General features: G+C 34.4%; 1 protein-coding gene across 4 annotated transcripts in view; it reads left to right on the top strand.

The window, feature by feature from the left end:
- LOC131940987 (fibrinogen-like protein 1) overlaps window positions 1-23,589 on the top strand; it is a 169,133-nt gene that overhangs the window by 114,276 nt on the left and 31,268 nt on the right. For all 4 annotated transcript variants that reach the window (XM_059299932.1, XM_059299933.1, XM_059299931.1 and 1 more), the window contains exon 3: window positions 14,875-14,994. In XM_059299932.1, coding sequence (XP_059155915.1) covers window positions 14,875-14,994 — 120 coding nt within the window. The remainder of the gene's footprint in view (window positions 1-14,874; window positions 14,995-23,589) is intronic.

Here is a 23,589-nt window from a genome sequence, read left to right as displayed (position 1 = left end):
TATAGCGTCTCCTATGATGTTTCCTACGTGTGTCCTAAAGCGTTAAGCAAGATGTCGTGTGTCATAAGCGTTTCGTAATGTGTGTCCTAAATGTGTCCCAAGTATATCCTATAGCGGTTCATACATTTTTCATATGTGTGTTCTGTGTCGAGTCTTCTGTAGCCCAAACCGTGTTTTAGGATGAGTCCAGCTATGCACCTGTTACTGTGTCTAAAGATGTGTCCTCAGTGTGTCCTACCTAAATATAAGTTAGTTGTATGCTGACTTATGCTAACCTTTATAAAATCAAAAGTAAAACATAATGTTTTTGAATTTAAACAAATATTTAGCATAATAAAAATATATTATTCTTTATATAGTCAGAGTGAGAAAAAATAACACCGTTTAATTTATAATTGATATTTTTTAGAAGAAATACTCTTCTTTCGCAGTAGAAATGCAGTTTGACAAATGAGATTTCCTTTTCCAATTAAGAACCTGGCTTGCCTATATATAACCACCATGTCTGATAAAATGTGACACAATGTCTCATTATTGAGACCCACATTTCTGATTGTGAACCCATATCTGATTAAGTGTGACCCCTGTCCCGTTAATTCTGACCCTTGTCTCATTAAGACTGACCCCCGTCCAATTCAGTATCCTATCTGGCAAAGTATTCACCTTTACTTTCCCCTTATTGATTGCTCCTTCCCTTTATTAATTAACAAAGAGAAATATTCATTTCATTCTTCATATCCCTTTAATTATTTAAAAATTCACACGCCTCTCCCAGTATTCAAAACAAACTCTTATTTACTTAACCTTAAAACTACAACACAAATATAACCACATCCTATACCTAATGTTCACCAACTCCGCATAACAAAAAATAAACCCCCACACTAATTAATAGCTAATCACACGAGCTCATCAAAGACTCACCAAATTCCCTGTACGTCAACGGCCCCATCACGTCTCGGCATCTAATCTCTCATTTTCTGGAAGAAATTTTTTTATACCCCCAATATATATTCCCTGATCTTTAATAAATTTGGCCGTATACGACCCCCACCCCGTTTTCCCAAACTGTCTAAAAAAAAATTCTGTTTCATCGTTTCTGGATCGTGTTGGATGATTGCGTGCATTTTCCAGTGTAGGATGTTTTGTAATTGACCAGCTCCCATGTAGGATGTTCTTTAACTGACCAAAACCGCGTAGGATGTTTTGTAATTGACCCTTTCACGTGTAGGATGTTTTGTAATTGACCAGTCCCCGTGTAGGATGTTTTGTAATTGACCAGTCCACTTATAGGATGTTCTGTAATTGACCAGTCACCTTGTAGGATGTTCTGTAATTGACCAGTCCCCTTGTAAGATGTTCTGTAATTGACCAGTCCCCTTGTAGGATGTTCTGTAATTGACCAGTCCCCTTGTAGGATGTTCTGTAATTGACCATTTCACGTGTAAGATGTTCTGTAATTGAACAGTCCCCTTGTAGGATGTTCTGTAATTGACCATTTCACGTGTAAGATGTTCTGTAATTGAACAGTCCCCTTGTAGGATGTTCTGTAATTGACCATTTCACGTGTAAGATGTTCTGTAATTGAACAGTCCCCTTGTAGGATGTTCTGTAATTGACCATTTCACGTGTAAGATGTTCTGTAATTGAACAGTCCCCTTGTAGGATGTTCTGTAATTGACCATTTCACGTGTAAGATGTTCTGTAATTGAACAGTCCCCTTGTAGGATGTTCTGTAATTGACCATTTCACGTGTAAGATGTTCTGTAATTGAACAGTCCCCTTGTAGGATGTTCTGTAATTGACCATTTCACGTGTAAGATGTTCTGTAATTGAACAGTCCCCTTGTAAGATGTTCTGTAATTGAACAGTCCCCTTGTAGGATGTTCTGTAATTGACCACTCCCCGTGTAAGATGTTCTGTAATTGACCATTTCACGTGTAAGATGTTCTGTAATTGAACAGTCCCCTTGTAAGATGTTCTGTAATTGACCAGTCCACAGAGCCTTGGTGGAGACCCTCTAACTGCTGCATGTAATTAAGTTAATTAAGTGGGCGCTGATTTCTGAAAGACCAATTTCGAGGTCTACTCTCTTATGAAAAGAGTGTAAAGAATTCGTACATTTCAATCTATAATATAGAATGCTCGAGTTATTTTTTTTTCTCGGGATTAATTCTGATAAAGACGTAGTAGAGAACATTTTATATATCCAATGGCTGCATATACATGTTTATTTTTAGGTTATGATGGGCTAGAATACGATACAATTACGGTTTGTGGAATGTGGACTTAGATTAGATACACTTTTTAGTTTGTATAATGTGAACTTGAAATCGAGTTGTTTATTCTGTTGGCGTGATGTATCTTGATTAGTGTTAATGTGAATCAACATCTTCGAGACTCTCTACCTCACTCATTTTGTCAGACTTTCTGTGCGCGTCCATCTCTCCATGTGGGTCTGTCTAACAATCTGTGGTGGTCATACTTTATCTGTGTAAATCAGCCCTATGTTGGATCAGTCTACCACTCTGTTGTTATACTTTATATGTAAGGGTCACTCTTATTCTGGATCAGTCTACTTCTCTGTGGTTCATACTTCATCTGTGTGAGTCAGACTCAGTGTAGGTTAGTATATATCTCAGTATTCCAGCCTCCTATCATTTTCTGAACAAAATTCTACATCTGTGTAGATTATCTCGCTGAGTTAAACTATACAGGTCATTACACTTAAATAGGGCTGGTAAGTAGGCAACCAACCAGTTCTATGGCTCATGCAGGTTTTATTGAGCCGTAGAGCTGGTTGGTGACCTACTTACCAGCCCTATTGGACACATTGTAGCCAATGGCTCAACAGCGCCAAAATATTAAAACATTCAAATGCAATTTACAATAATTGAATCAAATTCTATTAAAGAAAATCATAAAAATAAAGCCCAACTAGCTTTGCAAAAAAAATATTATATTCAAAATCAAATCCCCTGTATATTACAATTGTGAATAATATTCAAATTACCTCAAACAAAACTTAACAAGAATCCTCACTAAAATGGCCCACGTTAATTTAAAACACACGCATGAATGCTATTCTGACACTTAGCATTAGGTTTATAGTTAAGTTTGGGGTAGAGTTACGCTTGGAGATAAATTCAGAGTTAAGTCTAGTGTTAAATCGCCGTTATCTGTAATACTAGCTCAACCTTAGCTTCACAAAAAAACTTAACTGAACATAAATCAAACCCTAACACGAACGTACACTCAAACCTAAACCTTAAACTTATCAGCAAGTCTCGGCTAACGAGAAAGTCCGTTATCTTCTTCATAAATTTGGTTTAACCAGGACAGGACAACCGGAAACGGCAAGTAAATGGAACAAAGGTCAAAAGGTCGATTTATTTAACCGGCTAATTTAGTCACAAGCTTGTCAAGACAGACACAGACTTTGACAGTTTAGACAGAAATCTGTGACCGAGAGGTAACGTGAGACAGAGGAACATGCGAGGGGTTTCTTGTATGGGGAGGTAAGGTTCAGTGGGGACAGGAAATTCTGGATGGTTTCCCGTGTCTAGACAAGTAGGTCGTCCATAAATGACGTCACGTTGTTTCACGTTTTAGTAAACTGGTTTTGAAAATTGTCATAAAGCTTGATTTATAATATCCATATTGACTGTGCTCTGTCAATATTAGAAAGACATTGAGGTTTATAAAAAAAAAAGAATTCAACTGCAATTTTTGATGGGGAAGGTTGGGGTAGGGGGGGGGGGGGGGGTTGTAGAATGAGGTGTGACGGAGGGGGTCTGGCTTTTTGTGACGGGAGGAGGGGGTTAATATAAGTTAAAATGCGTTATGTTATTTATGGATAAACCCCAAATAAATGCATAAATGCGTCACTTTTAGTGAGGGAGTTTTATTGTTTCAAGTGGATGAAGTAAAATTTAAAACAAAATTTCACAATGTTGCGACAAAGTTAGTCTTAAAGATGTTTTGTGAAATGTATTCGTCTGAGTGTGGGAAAGAGGGGAGGTGGGGCGGAATAGGGGGTTGTGGGGGGGGGGGGGGGAAGTTCCTGATTGATCCTGCTACATGGGAAGATAGGCGGGGGTGGGAGAGATAATTAATTTGAGAAGGGGTGTGGGATTGGGAGGTGGGGGAGTTATAGAAGATGGAAGGGGATGGGGGGGGGAGGAAGGTATACTTTTTGGTCCCTCGATTTGAGTTAAGTTTAAGAAGATAAGTGTAGTTAAGATTTTGTGGATAGGGTTTATTATGCGGGATGGGGGATGGTGGACGGGACGAGCAAGATTAAGGGGGGGGGGTTAGACTGGGTCAAGGTAATGGCGCAAGGTTAAGGTTATGTGGCAGTTTTATGGGGTTGGGGTTCTAGTTAATTTAAGGTAATGAGCTAAACATTCAAACAATAAAAATTCTGTGCGTTAAGGCAATAGGCATATTCGACACGCTTAAAAATAACATTTTACGGCATATGAATTCAGGCAGTATTGATTAATTAGATTAAAAAAAAATTAACAACGCTATTAAAAAAAAATCATAATCCCTTTTCAACTTGTTTTTTGGTCCAAATCCCCTTTCAGTCTTGTTTTTTATTAAATTTATAATTGCAATAATAAAACGAAAGAATAAAAATTAAATCCCAAATTTATGACACACTATAGATATCCTACAATAAAAATCTCGAGCCCCCAAGATAAAGTGCAATATTTAATTCTTCCACCCACCCAGAGATATATTTGAACAAATTGTTCACATTCCAAATTCGTCGAACCAATTTAAACTAATTTTTTTTTCTAATTTAAAAGCGCTGAAAAAAATCTGGGTAATTGCGTTCATTGATGCTTTATCGCACGTAGCAAGGACTTCACCTAAAAAAATGCACATCTTGAAATAGATTTCAACTGTAAAACAATGTAAATTGTTTGAATTTTCGTATAAACGATTTTTTTTCTCTTTTTTTTTCGGGGGTTCCATTCTGTGTTATCGTTTTCTGCAAAGATTTTTTTCCCCTCGTAGAAGTTAACATGTCTAGAGTGCTTAGATCTAGGGAAGTAAAAATAGAACGAATTTTCTGATTAAGAAATCAAAGAGAAAATAAAATGTTAACTTTAGAAAAAAACGAAACAATAACTTAAGCGTCAATTTTGGTTTTTGAAATTAAATACTGTTGTAGATTATTATGATTTGTTGAAGTGAGTACTTAAAATTCAATACTAAAGGGTTACTTTTTGGTTCGTGGAATTAAGTAATTTAGCGTCATTTTTTTTCGTAAAATTCAGTAATTTAGCTTTATTTTTGTTCGCAAAATTCAGTACATTTCGGTTATTTTTTCGTAAAATTCAGTAATTTAGCTTTATTTTTGTTCGCAACATTCAGTACTTTAGAGTTATTTTTGTTCGATAAATTCAGTACTTTAGTGTTATGTTTGTGCGCAAAATTAAGTCGGCCTAATAGTGCTTTTTTGGTTCGTATAATTCAGGACTTTTGCGGTTTTGGTTTTTAAAATTCAGCATTTTAAAAATGCTAGATCTGTAGGATTCAGGGTTTCGTTTAAAATAATGTAACAAAATGAAAAAATCCAGGCCGTCTTTGCCAGGTAAAGAGCACCGTATAACCTCATTAACTTAAGAATCTGAATAAAGATTCATCAGTTTAATTAGCCTTTTTTACTTGCTTGTTTACTTGACTTTCTTCAAGAAAATTACAGTTTGACATTTATAGACATTTTCTTCTTTAAATTCTTAAGAAAATTAGTTTTTTTCCCTAGTTATAGTGTTGTTCTTTTGAAAAATTTAGTATCAATGTATTTTTAATTCTTTGAAACTAAAGATTGCCTATTTTGAAAGCTAGTGATTACCTAGTTTGAAAGCCAATGATTGCCTAGTTTGAATGCCAGTGATTGCTTAATTTTAAAGATAGTGTTTGCTTATTTTTAAAGCTAAGGATTTTTAAAATTGAAAGCTCGTGATTGCTTTGTTTTAAAGCTAGAGTTTGTCTAGTTTGAAAGCTAACTTTCTCTTGGTTAAAAAAAAAAACAAAAAAAAAAAAGAACTAGCTTTTTTCCACGTTTAAAGCTAGCGTATGCCTAATTTGTTTTGATCAACAAACCAAAAGTAGAGAATAATTCTAGACATGGTAGTTGTCTTGTTTCTAACCATCTGGACAGAACAATTCACAGATCCGTGTCCAGTTGGTTAGACTTAGTGACGTCATACAGGTTAAAAAATTGTCGACCGGACGTGTTTCGAACTCTGACCTGTTCGCGATCGCACACATTTCCACTGAGTACCCCCCCCCCCCCCACAGCAATTATCCCCACACAAACCCACACTGCTCCATAATGTACCACACTATGCCCACACCACCCACAACATTGGAGCACAGTATCCAGAAGATCCACCGCATATTTTCACACCTACCCTCATATTGATCATTTAAACCCTAATGTTTTGTTACATAAATATATGCACTTACACACCATATGGATCTTACAGTTTATAATTGTGTGTGTCTATATGTGTGATCTGAATCTAAACTATATTTATATCAAACAAAACGTTTCTCCACTAAAATATTTGACTAAAGAAAAAATTTTAAAATTTGCAAAAAAAAAAAAAAAAAAAATGAAAAAAAAAATCGATTCTATCTGTAACTGAATTACCCTAAAATTAATAACATATAACTCCCATACTACTACCGAAGCCAGATAACTATTTACAGATAACAGACAGATACTAGAATCTCCGACCAATCTTGTAATGTAATTATTTCAAAGAAACCCCTCACAATTTTCACAACGATTTAGACGGCGTATTTGGAAGCCACGTATTTACTCAACGCGTGGATTAAGGTATAAGATTTAATTACTTTTTCTAATTAGATAAACGATCTACGATGAAATAATCTAAGTAATTACGATAAACCCAGCGAGACGTACTGAGAATCGAATCGTAGATTATTTTTTAACGCGTACTGATTGGTTTAACTCTATAGAGTCTTGTCTAGATACGATTCTTGATTAGACTTGACTAAGCCATACAATAGCTTGATACAGCCATAATCTGTAAGCCATGCTACAGCCTAAAATAAGTTATGATTCAGTCTTTAGTTAGCTACGATAGAATCATTTGCAAGCCATGCTACATCCTTAAATAAGTTATGATTTAGTCTTTGGTTAGCTATGATAGAAACATTTATCAGCCATGCTACATCCTTAAATAAGTAATGATTCAGTCTTTAGTTAGCTACGATAGAAACATTTATCAGCCACGATGCAGACTTAAATAAGTAATGATTCAGTTTTTAGTTAACTATGATATAAACATTTATAAGTCATGCTTCACCCTTAAATAATTATGATTCAGTCTTTATTTAGCTACGATAGAAACATTTATAAGCCATCCTACAGCCTTAAATACGTGATGAATCAGTCTTTAGTTATTTATGATAGAAACATTAAATAAGCTATGCTACACCCACGAAAATTAGCGAATGTAGTTAGATGTTGATAACCCGAAAGTTCGAATCCTTGTTCAAGTCTTTAGAACGTCAGTGAGTTATCTAACCTCCAATTAGTACCTTAGTCACGTTAGGAAAATTATATGAGGCTGGGCATAGTTCTGACCATGCAATCCTTTCATATGCCGAGGTCCCAGAAACAGATGAACTCTACTTCACTTGTCACATGGACCGCCATCTTCTTCTGCGTCATTCTTAATTAAATTAATGTTGATGGATTTAAACAACAAGTTCGGCATCTTGTACCAACTTGTCAGTGGTCTCCAGGTCTGCGAGAAACCTACATAGAGAGGTGTAATGGTGCCAGAGTTTGTACGGCACCTGATTGTACTTGGACATTCTGCTTTATCTCATTTGTAGTCACAAAAAACTATGACACATTCAATAAGGCGGTTATAATAAAAGCACCATACAGATTTGATAATACCGTAATACCATCAGAAAACATCCTAGTTTACTTTTAAGTCAGAATATAATTTCCATATTTCCCTACCGATGCTAGTAACGATAACTCCTTCAATTTAAATTTTCTGAGAGAACCACGAGTTACGGCGCCTAGTTATAAGAATAAGTAATTTAAAATAATTTTTCAGATTTTTAAATATCGAAATGGAAATACATAAGTATTATTTTTTGTATTTATTAGAATGAACAATAATTATTAGATATTCTCGCGCTCTAAAGTTATACTCTCTAATAAATTACTGCCATATCCTCACGCCTAGTAAAAAAAATTTCTAAATCATATTTTCTTCTTAATCAAAGCGTAGTAACATAAATTTTAATACATAATATATTTTTTTTTACTGATTTTTTTTATAAATGTTAGTGTATTTTAAAAATTTTTCTAATACATTGTATGAAAAAAAAATGAAATACTGTGTGATTGTATAAAGACAAATAAAATATACCCCCCTTTTGCAAAATGACAACACAAAAAACAACCACATAAGTTCTGCTAAGTTACATTGATATAATTTGCTTCTTTAACGACAAGCCATATTTAAAAATAAAAACTTATTAATTTATCATTTTTAATTATTATCCCTTATGTTTAGGGATCCAAAATTAATTATTTTTGATATTTAAAAAATTGCTACGATTATCGTTCGTTATCCTTCTTATTTAAACTTATCTTATAATAACGCTAATGTTTTTTCTTTTATAAATTACTATTTCATTTCAATTAATATCTTTGATGTATAATATCTGGAACAGACAGTCACACAAATTTAACTATTTAAAATTTTAAAAATCTACAAAACAGCTAATTAATTTTCCTTTAGTCTTTTATATATTATTTTTATACTTTGGCAATCAAACTGCAAGTGCTCTCCCTTGGCAAACATTTTTATAGATGGAAAGTAATTCTTTGTCAATATTGTCAACCACTTTGAAATAAACTGCTTACTTGTAATGTTAACTGTAAGTTGTCAACATTCCTTTACTTACACCTTCATAGATTGTGGTGTTTAACCTAATATGTGATCAGCTCGTGTCATCTGTTTGTGACGTCTGCATTTTAGGTCGCCTCTCTTCTCTCTCTCTTTATATATATATATATATATATATATATATATATATATATATATATATATATATATATATATATATATATATATAAGGCTTATTAGTAAAACAAGTTTGGTCGTTTTCTCTTAACCATGAAATGAATGAAGCAAAGCCCCTTTCTACTAGGGCACGGGTTCCCAACCTGGGGGTCGCGACCCCCCTGGGGGTCGCAAAGGTCTTTCTGGGGGGTCGCCAACTGGTATACTAAACCTTAGTAATTTGAAACAAAACATAAATATTTAGAAGAATTTTTGAACTTCGGCTTCATTAACATCACTGGAAATGTAATAGAGAAGAAACAAAGCGCACTGTACAAAGTTGTTCTAAGTCACGAATCTATGAAATCTTCAAAACTAAAACTCATTTGAGACGAGTCATTCGGAACACACCAAAAAATATATGGAGTTCTTTCGTCGTTATGAAGCTAATTGCAAACGCCAGAGACTTGATCGAACAGGAAGTTTTCACCAGGATTAGTGCAAGCATCACATGAAGTCGCGATAGAAAATGCCAAGCAAAAAAAAAAAAAAACAATAGGAGAAAATCTCATCAAACGCTGCATGTACGTAAATGTTAAATAACACATTTTTATTGAAATTAAGCTTTAACAATTGTTTGCTTTTCAAGTTGATAAATCAACAGACGTGAGTTCGTGTTCGCAGTTGCTGGTCTGTGTCTATATTCATGCGGATGATAGCAAAGAAGAGTTGCTCTTTTGTGAAGATAGCATGGAGAAAATAAATACCTTTTTTTAAAACTGGATGATTAAAATGGGTTAGAACGGCTGTGGGGGTTTGTACGGATGGCGCGCCATCTATGTTTAGCTCAAAATCGGGCTTTCAGAAAACAGAAAAGATTTAGCTCCCTAACCACTTCCCTAACCAATCGACATCAAGAGTCCATTGCTAGTATAAGTCGTAAATTATATAAAATCTGGAACCTTCAAAGAACTGAGCAAAAACATTAATGTAGATCACGAGGTTCTGCTCTTCTACACTACAGTACGCTGCAAAAATGTTGTTAATTGTGTTTTTGAATTGAAATCTGAAATCAAATTGTTATTGGAAGTGCAAAGTAAACAAGACTTTTTGGTATACTTAAAACGACATAGAGTGGTTGGAGAGAGTATCATACCTAGCAGATGTGTTGTAACATCAAGATAAGCTTAACCTGAAGCTTCAGGGAAAATGAACGAATATTATAACTTTCCATGATAATCTCGGGGCAATTTTATCAAAACTGCAAAATCGGTAAAGAAAATAAATCTTGGAAATATTGTAAATTTGAGAAACTCTGCATTGTGGTAGATGAATCTGATTGTGAGATAATTAAAATTTTGAAAGAAGCGATTTCTGGGCATCTTGAATCTCTTGAAAACGAACTGCATCGCTATTTCTCTGAGCTGAAAAAAGAAGAATCTGCATTTATGCATTATCCATTCTCTTCTTCCTTTGATGTTGCCAGCATCCCCGATGAATTACAAGATGAATTCTTTGATTTGCAGAATGATTCAGAGTAAGATGAAAAACTGCAGACACAATTTCGGTGTAGTATTCACCATTCATACCCAAACGTAAAATTGATTGACTTTTCGAGAATATATTTTCAACACTATTCTTCGATTAAAAACAAAATTAATATAATTATAATGACATAGGTTGGCGTTAACATAAAAATTAATAAAAAGTTAACCACGAAGGTTTATATGAATAGTATGCAATTTTACTCATGCTATTAAAACAGTTATCAAGAGTAGTTCATATTGAAAGTCTACTAGAAAATTTTATTTTAGTGCTTATTAATTTCCATACTAATTTCGGCTTTTTAATTCTATGGGGGTCGCGGGTCACTTACTTTTTAAAAAAGGGGGTCGCCACTCGAAAAAGGTTGGGAACCACTGTACTAGGGTCTCAGAGGCACTGCGTTTCTGTGAAGCCAAGTCCATTGAAAGCCAGTCATTATACCTATTGCTTCCACTTAACGAACACTATGTCTAGTTTAGCGTTCACTTTTTGTAATAAATAGTGCTCGTGTCGACCATATTGCACAGCGGTATTCGATTCTGATATTTGTAACATTAATTTTTTTACACTATAACAGTGTTGGTTATATATTCTTAAAATGCTTTTTATTATCATGTTTAACAGTAGTTTTATTTATTATTTTTAATAAATTATTGTTTAAAGCTTTTCAAAATAATGTAAATATGTGTTATCTAGTAAAAACTATAATTTAACAGTTTTCAAGACGATAGATATCTTTAGCGACCATATTTCCAAGCAGTGTTTCTTCCAGACTTTTTTCTCCGGGGGGGGGGGGGGGGGGGAGGCACTTGAAATTTTCGGGGGGGGGGGGCGGACACTGTTAAAAGTATATATTTTCTATATAAATTATATAAATTTCATTTCGTTCGGGGGGGGGGGGGGGCGGTAGTAAAAAAATTTCGGGTAACCCCCCCCCCCCCCCCCGCGCCCCCGAAGAGATGCCTGGAAGAAACACTGTTTCCAAGTATCAATTTAATCGAACAGCACCACCCACAATAATTTTTTAAATGTTTTTTTTTTATATACAGGGTCTCTTTGACATGAAAGAGTAGTTCAACTCTTTCTTTGAAATCAGCCTTTAAAAATGCATGCTCAGCACCGTGTCCAGACGGCTTTGTTTCTATGCGACTGGATCGTGTACCAATAGGGGCAGGGCGGTCTCAGTGGCGGGCTTCGTTCTCTAGGCTTTTGGGCTGGTTATCGCGCACTCTGCCTCTCTGCCACGCTATTTGGTGGAGTGAGTGGTGTGCTGTGAGCATGTTTGCTTGTGTGCAGCGGTTCCCTCACCATCATTCCTCCATCAACATCGTGCCCATTATTCGAAAAAAAATAATTTCATACTTAAATGATGTCCCAAACTTTTTTTTTTTTAATAACGATGTCCCTAAATTTAAAGGGATTCATAAATTAAATGGAAATGATACCCTTAGACAAACATCATTTTGACAGTCATTTTAATTATTTGAAATGATTTTAAAAATCGCAAATGTTTTTTTATTTACATTTAGAAAATACTTTTAAAATTGCACCAAGAAAGAATATATAACTTAATACTTTAGATACTGCGTAAAATTAGTACTTAAAAAAAATCTAAAATAAACAATTATTTACATTTTTTTTTTAAATTTGTTATGCCTTTTGTATTTTTAAGAGATGATTATTTCCCCTGCTTTACATTTTAATGTTTTTTTTCCAACTGGAGGTAATTAATATTGAGTTCAACAGCAACAAAAAAAAAAAAAAAAAAAAAAAAAAAAAAAAAAAAAAAAAATCACCATTAAAGCTCACTACTAATTAATGATTATCAAACAAAAAAAAATTAAACAGTTTTAAGCCTAATATATCTGACAATTGGCTAATCATTTTCATTCTCTTCAAGAGAAAAAAAAATCATGTTCTATTACATAATCGAATTACGAGTTATCACGTAAAATGTTGAGCTGTATCAAGTAAATAAGTCTTTGTATTATAAACATTCATTTCGACACTGCTATTAATTATTTCACAATCGGTATAGGTAAAAAAAAAATTTAACACACGTATACAGAATAACAAAGCAATAATATTACAATTTGCGCATATCCACAGACTACACAGGATAAAAATATAAGCGTGTCATCAAATTTTAAACAAACACAAACTCACACTTCACAATCAAACCAGTTAAATCAGTTATTTTTAGTCCTCCATGGCGCCTTGAAGTCGCCCTGTTCTGTAACTCAAGGTATCGAGTCCTTGTCCCATACCATTTAAAGACGATATATATATACATATACATATATACATATATATATATATATATATATATATATATATATATATATATATATATATATATATATATATATATATACACATTATATGGTCAAACTTAAGGACAATAAGCTGGACAATCATTAGGACAATTATCTGGACAATCAGAGGGACAATCTGAGGGACAATCTAAGGGACAATCATCTGGACAATCATCTGGAAAATCAATGGACAATCATCTGGACAATCAGTGGATACTAAGCAAGAAAATCATATGTATATATATATATATATATATATATATATATTTATTTATATATATATATATATATATATATATATATATATATATATATATATATATATATATATATATATATATATATATATATATATATATATGAATACAGCTTGCCAATGAAAGGCCACCGTTGTCTATGGTACGAGTCTCGTCTGCTATTTCCGAATACCGGATCATTGTGACACCCTCAACCTCTAAAACATTTTTGTCATGATCCGGTTTCTACCCCGCCCCGCCCTCTTCCACTTCCTGTTTCTCCGCACACCCTCCCGACGCCATCATCCAACCACCCAACGCCAACATCGCCGCTATTCGATACTCACCATATCTTACATGCCTGGCGATGTTTCTCTGTGACAATATCGTGTTTACACACGCAAGACCTCCCACACTTCTTCCCCATCCAACCACACAAGTGGCGGAGTTTTGTTGTTTTTTCTGGGAAAAAAAAATCATTCTCTTTACTACTTTAGCGTCGTGTTTCCTAGCAACAGAGAAATGCTGCACCGGAAATGGTTGCCCTGTATCCAACGTCTGTGTAATTTTTTTTTCTCTCCTGACCTTCACCTTGACCTGCGAGTCATGCTACTGCTTACCAAATATTAGATTTGGACATCCTGCATTTTTTGGGTTGTGGGGGTGGGTGGAGAAATAATATTTATAGGCAGGCGTGTAATGAGTGAGAGATCACTTATCTTTTTTACGCGAAACTCATGAACTAGGCGCCATATCTAGAGAGATACACGCAACGGTTGTTAAAATTTAAGTGCCCGCGTAAAATAAGGGTTAAGGAGATAGTTATCAATGATAAATTTAAACTACCTTGATTTTATATTGGTAATGTATGATGATGGTTTCAGATATTGCAGACACACAAAGTATACTCAGACCTGATAGGGTATTCGTAAGATGATTAATTAAGTTTGTTTTAATATAAATACGAATAGGTTACATTTTTAACAGTATGTTTATTTTTTTCTTTCCATTATTTTCTACTTATGCACGGTATTGTTTGTTAGCTGAATTAACTCAGGAATATACATAGTATTTTAGTTATAAAAAGAATGCTTGTAAGACCAGCCTGGTAGATACACAAATGAGTTTTCTTTACTCTCCTAAACCTCAGTTAAACCTGACTTTGTGTTTCTTCTACTCTCAAACATATTGGTCAAACCTGACTTTGGCCTCTAGTCTCAGCATGTCAGTCAAACCTGACTTGATTTTTCTCTACCCCTCCCCTTCGATAAAAGAGCTGTAATCATGACTTTTTTGTTTCCTCTACACTCCACACCCTTCAAAAATAACATTTAAACCTGACTTGATTTTTCTCAATCAATCTGTATCTCTCGCCTTCCAAAAAAAGTCAGTTAATCCTGACATTTTTTTTCTTCGACAACCCACCCTCACCCTCCAAAAATGTCAATAAATCCTGAATTTCGTTTTGCTCTACAGAATACCAGTCAAATCGGATTTTTAAAAAAAATCTCTTTAATCCACAAAATATCATTAAATCCTGACTTTTGTATCTCTCTCCCCAAAATGTCAGTAAATTGTGACTTTCTGTCCACAGAATGTCAATAAAACCTGACTATTATCTCCCCCAAAGTATCAATAAAACCTGACTTTCTTATCTCCCCCAAAATATCAGTAAAACCTGACTTTCGTTTCTCTCCGCAGAATGTCAGGACGTGTTTGAACAGGGAGGGATGAAGTTCATGGGAGACTACTACATCATGATCAAACCAGCGGGGGTAACTCATGCGTTCAAAGCCCTGTGTAAGATGGTGAATAATTCAGGTAAAACTTTGCATTAAACTTTACTCAGATACTGTTTAAATAAGGAAGTAACAAAATTAAAGGCAGCATGACTTGATAAATTTAAAAGAACAAATTATTTCAATATAATTCTAGAAATAATTCACAATTTGCTTGTTGTTCCACTACAACTTAATCATTTTTACACATTAGCTTTTTATAAAAAAAAATTATATTAAGCTAAACATTATCTGATACATCACTTTCGAAAATACGGGCCGTTCTTAAATACCAGCTCTTGTTTGACGAGTAATATTTTGTATTTACTATTTGCGCTAATAAATTTGTGTCTTGTATTTGTAATTGATTTTTTTTATCCCTGCGCCCTTATGCTACAGATATTGTTAGATTCTGTCTGTTTATTTTAGCTTGGGTGAAAACAATGTTTTTAAGGACATTTTTAACTTTTTTTTTTAAACTTCTGTTTATTTCTGTTATATTTCTGATACTTTAAAAAAATATTTTAGATGTATTTTCTAAAACTTTGGCTTTGTGCGTGTGATCGTGTCTAAAGTACACCAAAATCAGCAGACCTGACACTATAGCACTTACCCAAACTCTTGTTTATATCAGCCTGAGTACCTGGTTACGTGACAATAGGATGAGGGCTTACACAGATGGTGAAATTTTAGAATTATAGTATAGAGAATGCTGAAAAGGCTCTCTCTCTGGGCGCGGACGCCTGTGAAAAGCGTGTTTTTCGGTGGTGATTCTAATTACATTACCAATGTGTTTTCTTAGAACCATAAAAGTAAACACCACTTGCCGTACATTTATTTGCATCGCATTGTTTTATTGTAAGTTATGGAGTAGAATCTATTTATGTGACCTAAATAAAGGCTCTCTTTGGGCGCGGACGCCTAAATAAGCGTGTTGTTTGGTGGTGATTCTAATGTTGTGGCTGTGGTTGTGTTGTGGTTGTGTTGTGGTTGTGTTGTGGTTGTGTTGTGTTGTGGTTGTGTTGTGGTTGTGTTTTGTTTGTGTTGTGGTTGCGTTGTGGTTGTGTTGTGGTTGTGTTGTGGTTGTGTTTTGTTTGTGTTGTGGTTGCGATGTGGTTGCGATGTGGTTGTGTTGTGGTTGTTTTGTGGTTGTGTTGTGGTTGTGTTGTGGTTGTGTTGTGGTTGTGTTGTGGTTGTGTTGTGGTTGTGTTGTTGTTGTGTTGTGGTTGTGTTGTGGTTGTGTTTTGTTTGTGTTGTGGTTGCGTTGTGGTTGTGTTGTGGTTGCGATGTGGTTGTGTTGTGGTTGTGGTTGTGTTGTGTTTGTTTTTGTGCTGTGTTTTTGTTTTTGTTCTGTTCCAAAGTTGTACATTTAAAAAGATTTACCGTGGCGGAGCACGGGATGCAGCTAGTATATATATATATATATGTGTGTATATATATATATATATATATATATATATATATATATATATATATATATATATATATATATATATAATACATATGCATATTTGTATGTAACCAAGCATATATAAAATTAACTATCTATATATATAATTCTCTTCTTCGAGCCGTTAGAAAACAAGCTGCAAGCGCGCTCCCTAACATCCCCACCCCTACATGATCTTAGTGAGCTGTGGTTCACGCTATGTTTACCTTCGTGGAGTTGGATGTAGTGACGGCTATTAGGGGCAGATAATTTAGTTTGAAACGATTTTAAACGTGGGGGGGGGGGGGGAGGAAGGGGGGGGGGGTTATGGTCCTTAACGAGCTACTTATAGTGTTTTAAAGAAATATTTTCAGTGTCAGCGTTGGTACTGTCGAATTCACAAATTATGAATTACTGAAAAGTAGAAAAAACAACAACTAATATATAATTCTCTTCTTCGAGCCGTTAGAAAACAAGCTGCAAGCGCGCTCCCTAACATCCCCACCCCTACATGATCTTAGTGAGCTGTGGTTCACGCTATGTTTACCTTCGTGGAGTTGGATGTAGTGACGGCTATTAGGGGCAGATAATTTAGTTTGAAACGATTTTAAACGTGGGGGGGGGGGGGGGGGGGGGAGGAAGGGGGGGGGGGGGGTTATGGTCCTTAACGAGCTACTTATAGTGTTTTAAAGAAATATTTTCAGTGTCAGCGTTGGTACTGTCGAATTCACAAATTATGAATTACTGAAAAGTAGAAAAAACAACAACTAAATAGCGGCGTATGTTATGCCGCGGGCCGGCTCGTTATTCTTAATGCGAATTTTAGTCTATAGTGTTCTTAACAATCCGTTTCTAATAAAACGGTTGTGTCTCCTGATTTAATAAGCCACCAGCAGTTACCGCCCCGTCGACTAACTCGAGTGGGGCCCCGCGGTGAATGTGAGTACATTATGACCGTCAGGAGATGAGACGCGATGCTGGCTCTCCATTCCTGATGACCCGTCGAGTGGTCTTTTAACTTTAAAATTAGAACAATAAAGCTTTGGCGCCAAAAAAATTTTAACAAGAATTGGTCGTCTGCAAGTTGCAAGACTCCCGCTTTATGTTAAGAAATGTTAGTTTTTCTTAATACATTAACTGAAATACAACAGGTTTTTCAAAGTATTAAAAGTTCACTTAAGATAATTATATATTTTTAATAAACATTTACCCAAATTTAAAAGACCTTTATTTTCGTGTAAAAAATACTTACTTTTAGTTGTAATTACAAAAATGCAAAATGAGAATGCGTTAAAATTAAGAGATGAATGAAACCGGTGATAACAAATCCATCACGTCTTGGCTGGGGCGAATCCTGGACTGTACCGCAAACAATCCATCTGTATTCTTTGCCTTAACCAGTCAATCCCACCAATACATCTTCTGTAGTTTTTGTATTGATTTATTTTTGCTTCATACAAGACAACTGTTTGGTGAAGTGACATAATTTTCAATTAAAAAAATAATCATGTAGAATTACAAATTATTACAATTATTTGTAAAAATCTAAAATATTTGTTTTTAGATTTTAATTATATTACACACATAATTAATAAGGTCGATTTAAAAACCCGCTTTTTTACGATGTATCACATTCCCATCTGTCATATACCATGTTCCCTAACTAATACTCAATAAACATCCAACACTTTCTTGTAACTGGCCATTCAGAGTTATTTCCCTGTCAGCCAACCCTCTATATGAGATATCCAGCTGGAATTTTGATAGCTACAGGTTGTTTTATTTTATTTATTTAAATGCTGACTCTTCCTGTTCCGACACATAGAAGCTAATTTTTTTAAGGGAGGGGGGGGGGGGGGGGGGGGGGCTTTTAGTGAAACACATTTTATTACAAGTTATAAAATAAATGCTTTTTTTAAACAAATTATATTAACTTTAAAATACTTCAAACAATATAATATTTTATTTTTTTGGGGACAATTTATATATTTTTAGCGAAATGTGGCGTTAAATTTAACATTGTTTTGGTACACAGTAGAATGAAAATAATGAAAAAACCTTGACAATAAATTACTTTTCCGATAACATTATTGGGGAAAACAGCAATTTACTCAATTTGCAAAAAAAAATCGATGCCAATCTTCTCTAGATATCAAAATCACCAAAACATAGATAAAAAAAAGTGATTTTAGAGTAAAAAAATCTAAATTTTTCAAGAAAGTTGGCTAAGGTCCTCCCTAACAATTAATAAAAGGACTAGTTTCATTCATCTCTTAATTTTAACGCATTCTCATTTTGCATTTTTGTAATTACAACTAAAAGTAAGTATTTTTTACACGAAAATAAAGGTCTTTTAAATTTGGGTAAATGTTTATTAAAAATATATAATTATCTTAAGTGAACTTTTAATACTTTGAAAAACCTGTTGTATTTCAGTTAATGTATTAAGAAAAACTAACATTTCTTAACATAAAGCGGGAGTCTTGCAACTTGCAGACGACCAATTCTTGTTAAAATTTTTTTGGCGCCAAAGCTTTATTGTTCTAATTTTAAAGTTAAAAGACCACTCGACGGGTCATCAGGAATGGAGAGCCAGCATCGCGTCTCATCTCCTGACGGTCATAATGTACTCACATTCACCGCGGGGCCCCACTCGAGTTAGTCGACGGGGCGGTAACTGCTGGTGGCTTATTAAATCAGGAGACACAACCGTTTTATTAGAAACGGATTGTTAAGAACACTATAGACTAAAATTCGCATTAAGAATAACGAGCCGGCCCGCGGCATAACATACGCCGCTATTTAGTTGTTGTTTTTTCTACTTTTCAGTAATTCATAATTTGTGAATTCGACAGTACCAACGCTGACACTGAAAATATTTCTTTAAAACACTATAAGTAGCTCGTTAAGGACCATAACCCCCCCCCCCCCTTCCTCCCCCCCCCCCCCACGTTTAAAATCGTTTCAAACTAAATTATCTGCCCCTAATAGCCGTCACTACATCCAACTCCACGAAGGTAAACATAGCGTGAACCACAGCTCACTAAGATCATGTAGGGGTGGGGATGTTAGGGAGCGCGCTTGCAGCTTGTTTTCTAACGGCTCGAAGAAGAGAATTATATATTAGTTGTTGTTTTTTCTACTTTTCAGTAATTCATAATTTGTGAATTCGACAGTACCAACGCTGACACTGAAAATATTTCTTTAAAACACTATAAGTAGCTCGTTAAGGACCATAACCCCCCCCCCCCCCCTTCCTCCCCCCCCCCCCACGTTTAAAATCGTTTCAAACTAAATTATCTGCCCCTAATAGCCGTCACTACATCCAACTCCACGAAGGTAAACATAGCGTGAACCACAGCTCACTAAGATCATGTAGGGGTGGGGATGTTAGGGAGCGCGCTTGCAGCTTGTTTTCTAACGGCTCGAAGAAGAGAATTATATATATAGATAGTTAATTTTATATATGCTTGGTTACATACAAATATGCATATGTATTATATATATATATATATATATATATATATATATATATATATATATATATATATATATATATATATATATATACACACATATATATATATATATACTAGCTGCATCCCGTGCTCCGCCACGGTAAATCTTTTTAAATGTACAACTTTGGAACAGAACAAAAACAAAAACACAGCACAAAAACAAACACAACACAACCACAACCACAACACAACCACATCGCAACCACAACACAACCACAACGCAACCACAACACAAACAAAACACAACCACAACACAACCACAACACAACAACAACACAACCACAACACAACCACAACACAACCACAACACAACCACAACACAACCACAACACAACCACAAAACAACCACAACACAACCACATCGCAACCACATCGCAACCACAACACAAACAAAACACAACCACAACACAACCACAACACAACCACAACGCAACCACAACACAAACAAAACACAACCACAACACAACCACAACACAACACAACCACAACACAACCACAACACAACCACAACACAACCACAGCCACAACATTAGAATCACCACCAAACAACACGCTTATTTAGGCGTCCGCGCCCAAAGAGAGCCTTTATTTAGGTCACATAAATAGATTCTACTCCATAACTTACAATAAAACAATGCGATGCAAATAAATGTACGGCAAGTGGTGTTTACTTTTATGGTTCTAAGAAAACACATTGGTAATGTAATTAGAATCACCACCGAAAAACACGCTTTTCACAGGCGTCCGCGCCCAGAGAGAGAGCCTTTTCAGCATTCTCTATACTATAATTCTAAAATTTCACCATCTGTTAACACCGAAAAACAAAAACAAAAAATAGTGATATTGATAAATCATAGACTAATTAGAAAATAATATAAATAATCTTAACATTTTTCTATTTTACTTATGAACCTTAACATATAATAATCAATGTGGAAGTAATAAAAAAAATTAACTTAAATTATTGAGAGTGAGTTGAATATTAAAAAAAAACATTTTCCCATACGTCCGCGCTCAGAGAGAGCCGTTCCATTCTTCTCAAAAAGTCTAATTTCACCATCTGTTTTCATAACACCGAAAAACAAAAGCAAAAAGATAGTGATTTTTGAGAAATCATAGACTAATTAGAAAATAATAATAAATAATATAAATAATCTTAACATTTTTCTATTTTAATTATGAACCTTAACATATAATAATCAATGCGGTAGTAATAAAAAAAAATTAACTTAGATATTGATGAGTTAAATATATTTTCAAATTACCTCCCTTGCAAAAAAAATACCAAAAAAAAGTTGAATTAATTAGTTTTTTCGACCTAATTTCATGATAATATATCCATTTTTTTCTGGGAATATTAACGAAAACTATATTTGACATTGATCCTTTTAATATGTTTTAGCAATGTGCGTGTATTTAATATTCTCTTTACGTTATGCAAAATTGTACAAACAGTGGAAATTATAAAATAGCTCTATGCCGCTATATAAACAAACCCTACTCTTTTACTTGTAATAAGACACTGCGGTGCACTGAAAAGCACAGCTTGGTGCGTAGTTTACTTTTATAGTCCCAAAATCTATAGCGATGACGGACGGAAGGACACGCTCAGCCCGATTATATTATAGATATATATATATATATATATATATATATATATATATATATATATATAATATATATATATATATATACATATACATATATATACATATATATATACACATATATATACACACATATATATACACATATATATATACACATATATATATACACATTTATATATACACATATATATATATACATATATATATATATATATATATATATATATATATATATATATATATATATATATATATATGTATATGTATCGTGGAAGATCTGCTAACAAATACATTCGGGTTTAGTGAGCTATCCTACATCCAACTATAGGCACAGAGCAGGGGTCGGCAACATGCGGCTCTTTTGATGTCAAGTTGCGGCTCTTCAGCTCTATGCACAAATACTAATAATTATTTTATTTTATTTTAAAACTCATAAAATTATTGGTCTGCAACACTCGGTAATGAACCAGATCATAAAAAATTTAAAAAATAAAAACTCGCTATTCTATTAGAATATTTAGTTTCTCCATTTTTCAATGTACTTCATTATTTTCTAAAACTGAGTTATTACAATTTAAACATAGCCTGTGCTTGGATCATATTTATCGGGGCACGGGTTTACCTTCACTACGGCCCAGCGCGCCATAGGGCGTGTTGTATGAAAGCCATGAGTTTAAGTTAAATATCTCACAGCCTAAGTGTCGGGGACGTAGAGTGGCGCTCATGTGAACCCGATTTCACAATCGCAGGGGCGCCACGTTCAGCTCCTAGATCGGTTTAATCATCGAATGTCGTGTCCCGCATTTTCAATATTGTAGGATGCTCATTAAAACTAACATAGGCGTGTAGTGCTCGCGGGATAGCCCTGGACTCCAAAATGCACCCTGCAGAGAATATAAACCTAGGCAACATGGTGTTCACGGGTAAGCCTGGGGCGCCTGATTCGATAATTGTTGCTCAGCGTGCAAGTGAGCCTGGGTCTCTTTGGGTCGCGCTATCGACGAGGTGCCGGCTGCTACGCCTGTTGCAGTTTTGCCGCTGAATATAATAATACCCCTTACCCACTATGTAGGAGGCCCGATTAAAGGATGCTAAGTGCTAACATATCCGCTCTGGAACTATGGGCGCCAAAAAATGTATTGACGGAAATCGCACCCTCCAAGGCGCTGCCTATAAGAATTTTTTTTTGTAGAAACCTCTCCTGGAGTGTTCTCATCAACTCCACAAAGTTTCATGACGATCGGATAGAAAGTGTCAATCCGCAATCATCTTTAATTGTCATAAAACGAATCGCTGCCTGCCGGGGCGCCAACCTGCGAATTTGATTTTTTTTTACAGATCACTCGCCAGGAGTATTCTCAACAACTTTCTAATATATATATATATATATATATATATATATATATATATATATATATATATATATATATATATATATATATATATATATATATATATATACCTATACCTATACAAAAATCGTAATAGTAATATTGAAATTAAAATGTTATTGGATCTTTAAAAGGTGGGAAATTTTGTAAATTGTGAATTTTGGCTCTTCTGTCTCAAAAGGTTACAGACCCCTGTTCTATAGGACACAGTAATGTTGCAACTTGATAGATATGTATTATACGGGTTGGGTTTTTTGTTACTTCCCATATACTAGTTTATACAAATAAGGGAAACAACTACAATTATGTTATCATATTGACAAAAAATACCAATACCCCTGTGGAAATATAATAATTATGTAAATCCTTGTTGATTTTTATTTCTTTTCTATAAGTATTAATAACATTTATGTACTAATTGTGTCTGCCTTTAAAAGTTTATTGATATTAATAGAAAATAAATACCCCTAATTAAATTACGAAACTTGTAATTATGAAAGATAACTTCGCCTTAATAAAATGAATTCCTTATATTTAATTAATGCCTTCCTGTATTACATTAATTTCTCAAATTATTTAAACAAGATTTTCCCAAGGTCGTTTCTATTTCTGTCCATGGGCGGCTACAATGTGAACTTTTGACTCCTCAGCTAAGGACAAAGCACAGTAAACTAAGCAGTCAAGAGAAAC

This window comes from Physella acuta, unplaced genomic scaffold (genome assembly GCF_028476545.2).
Source record: "Physella acuta isolate Inbredline_101_S28 unplaced genomic scaffold, ASM2847654v3 ptg000338l, whole genome shotgun sequence".
NCBI lineage: Eukaryota > Metazoa > Mollusca > Gastropoda > Physidae > Physella > Physella acuta.
Note: the sequence above shows the minus strand (reverse complement) of the source record. Positions and strands in the feature narration are given on the sequence as shown.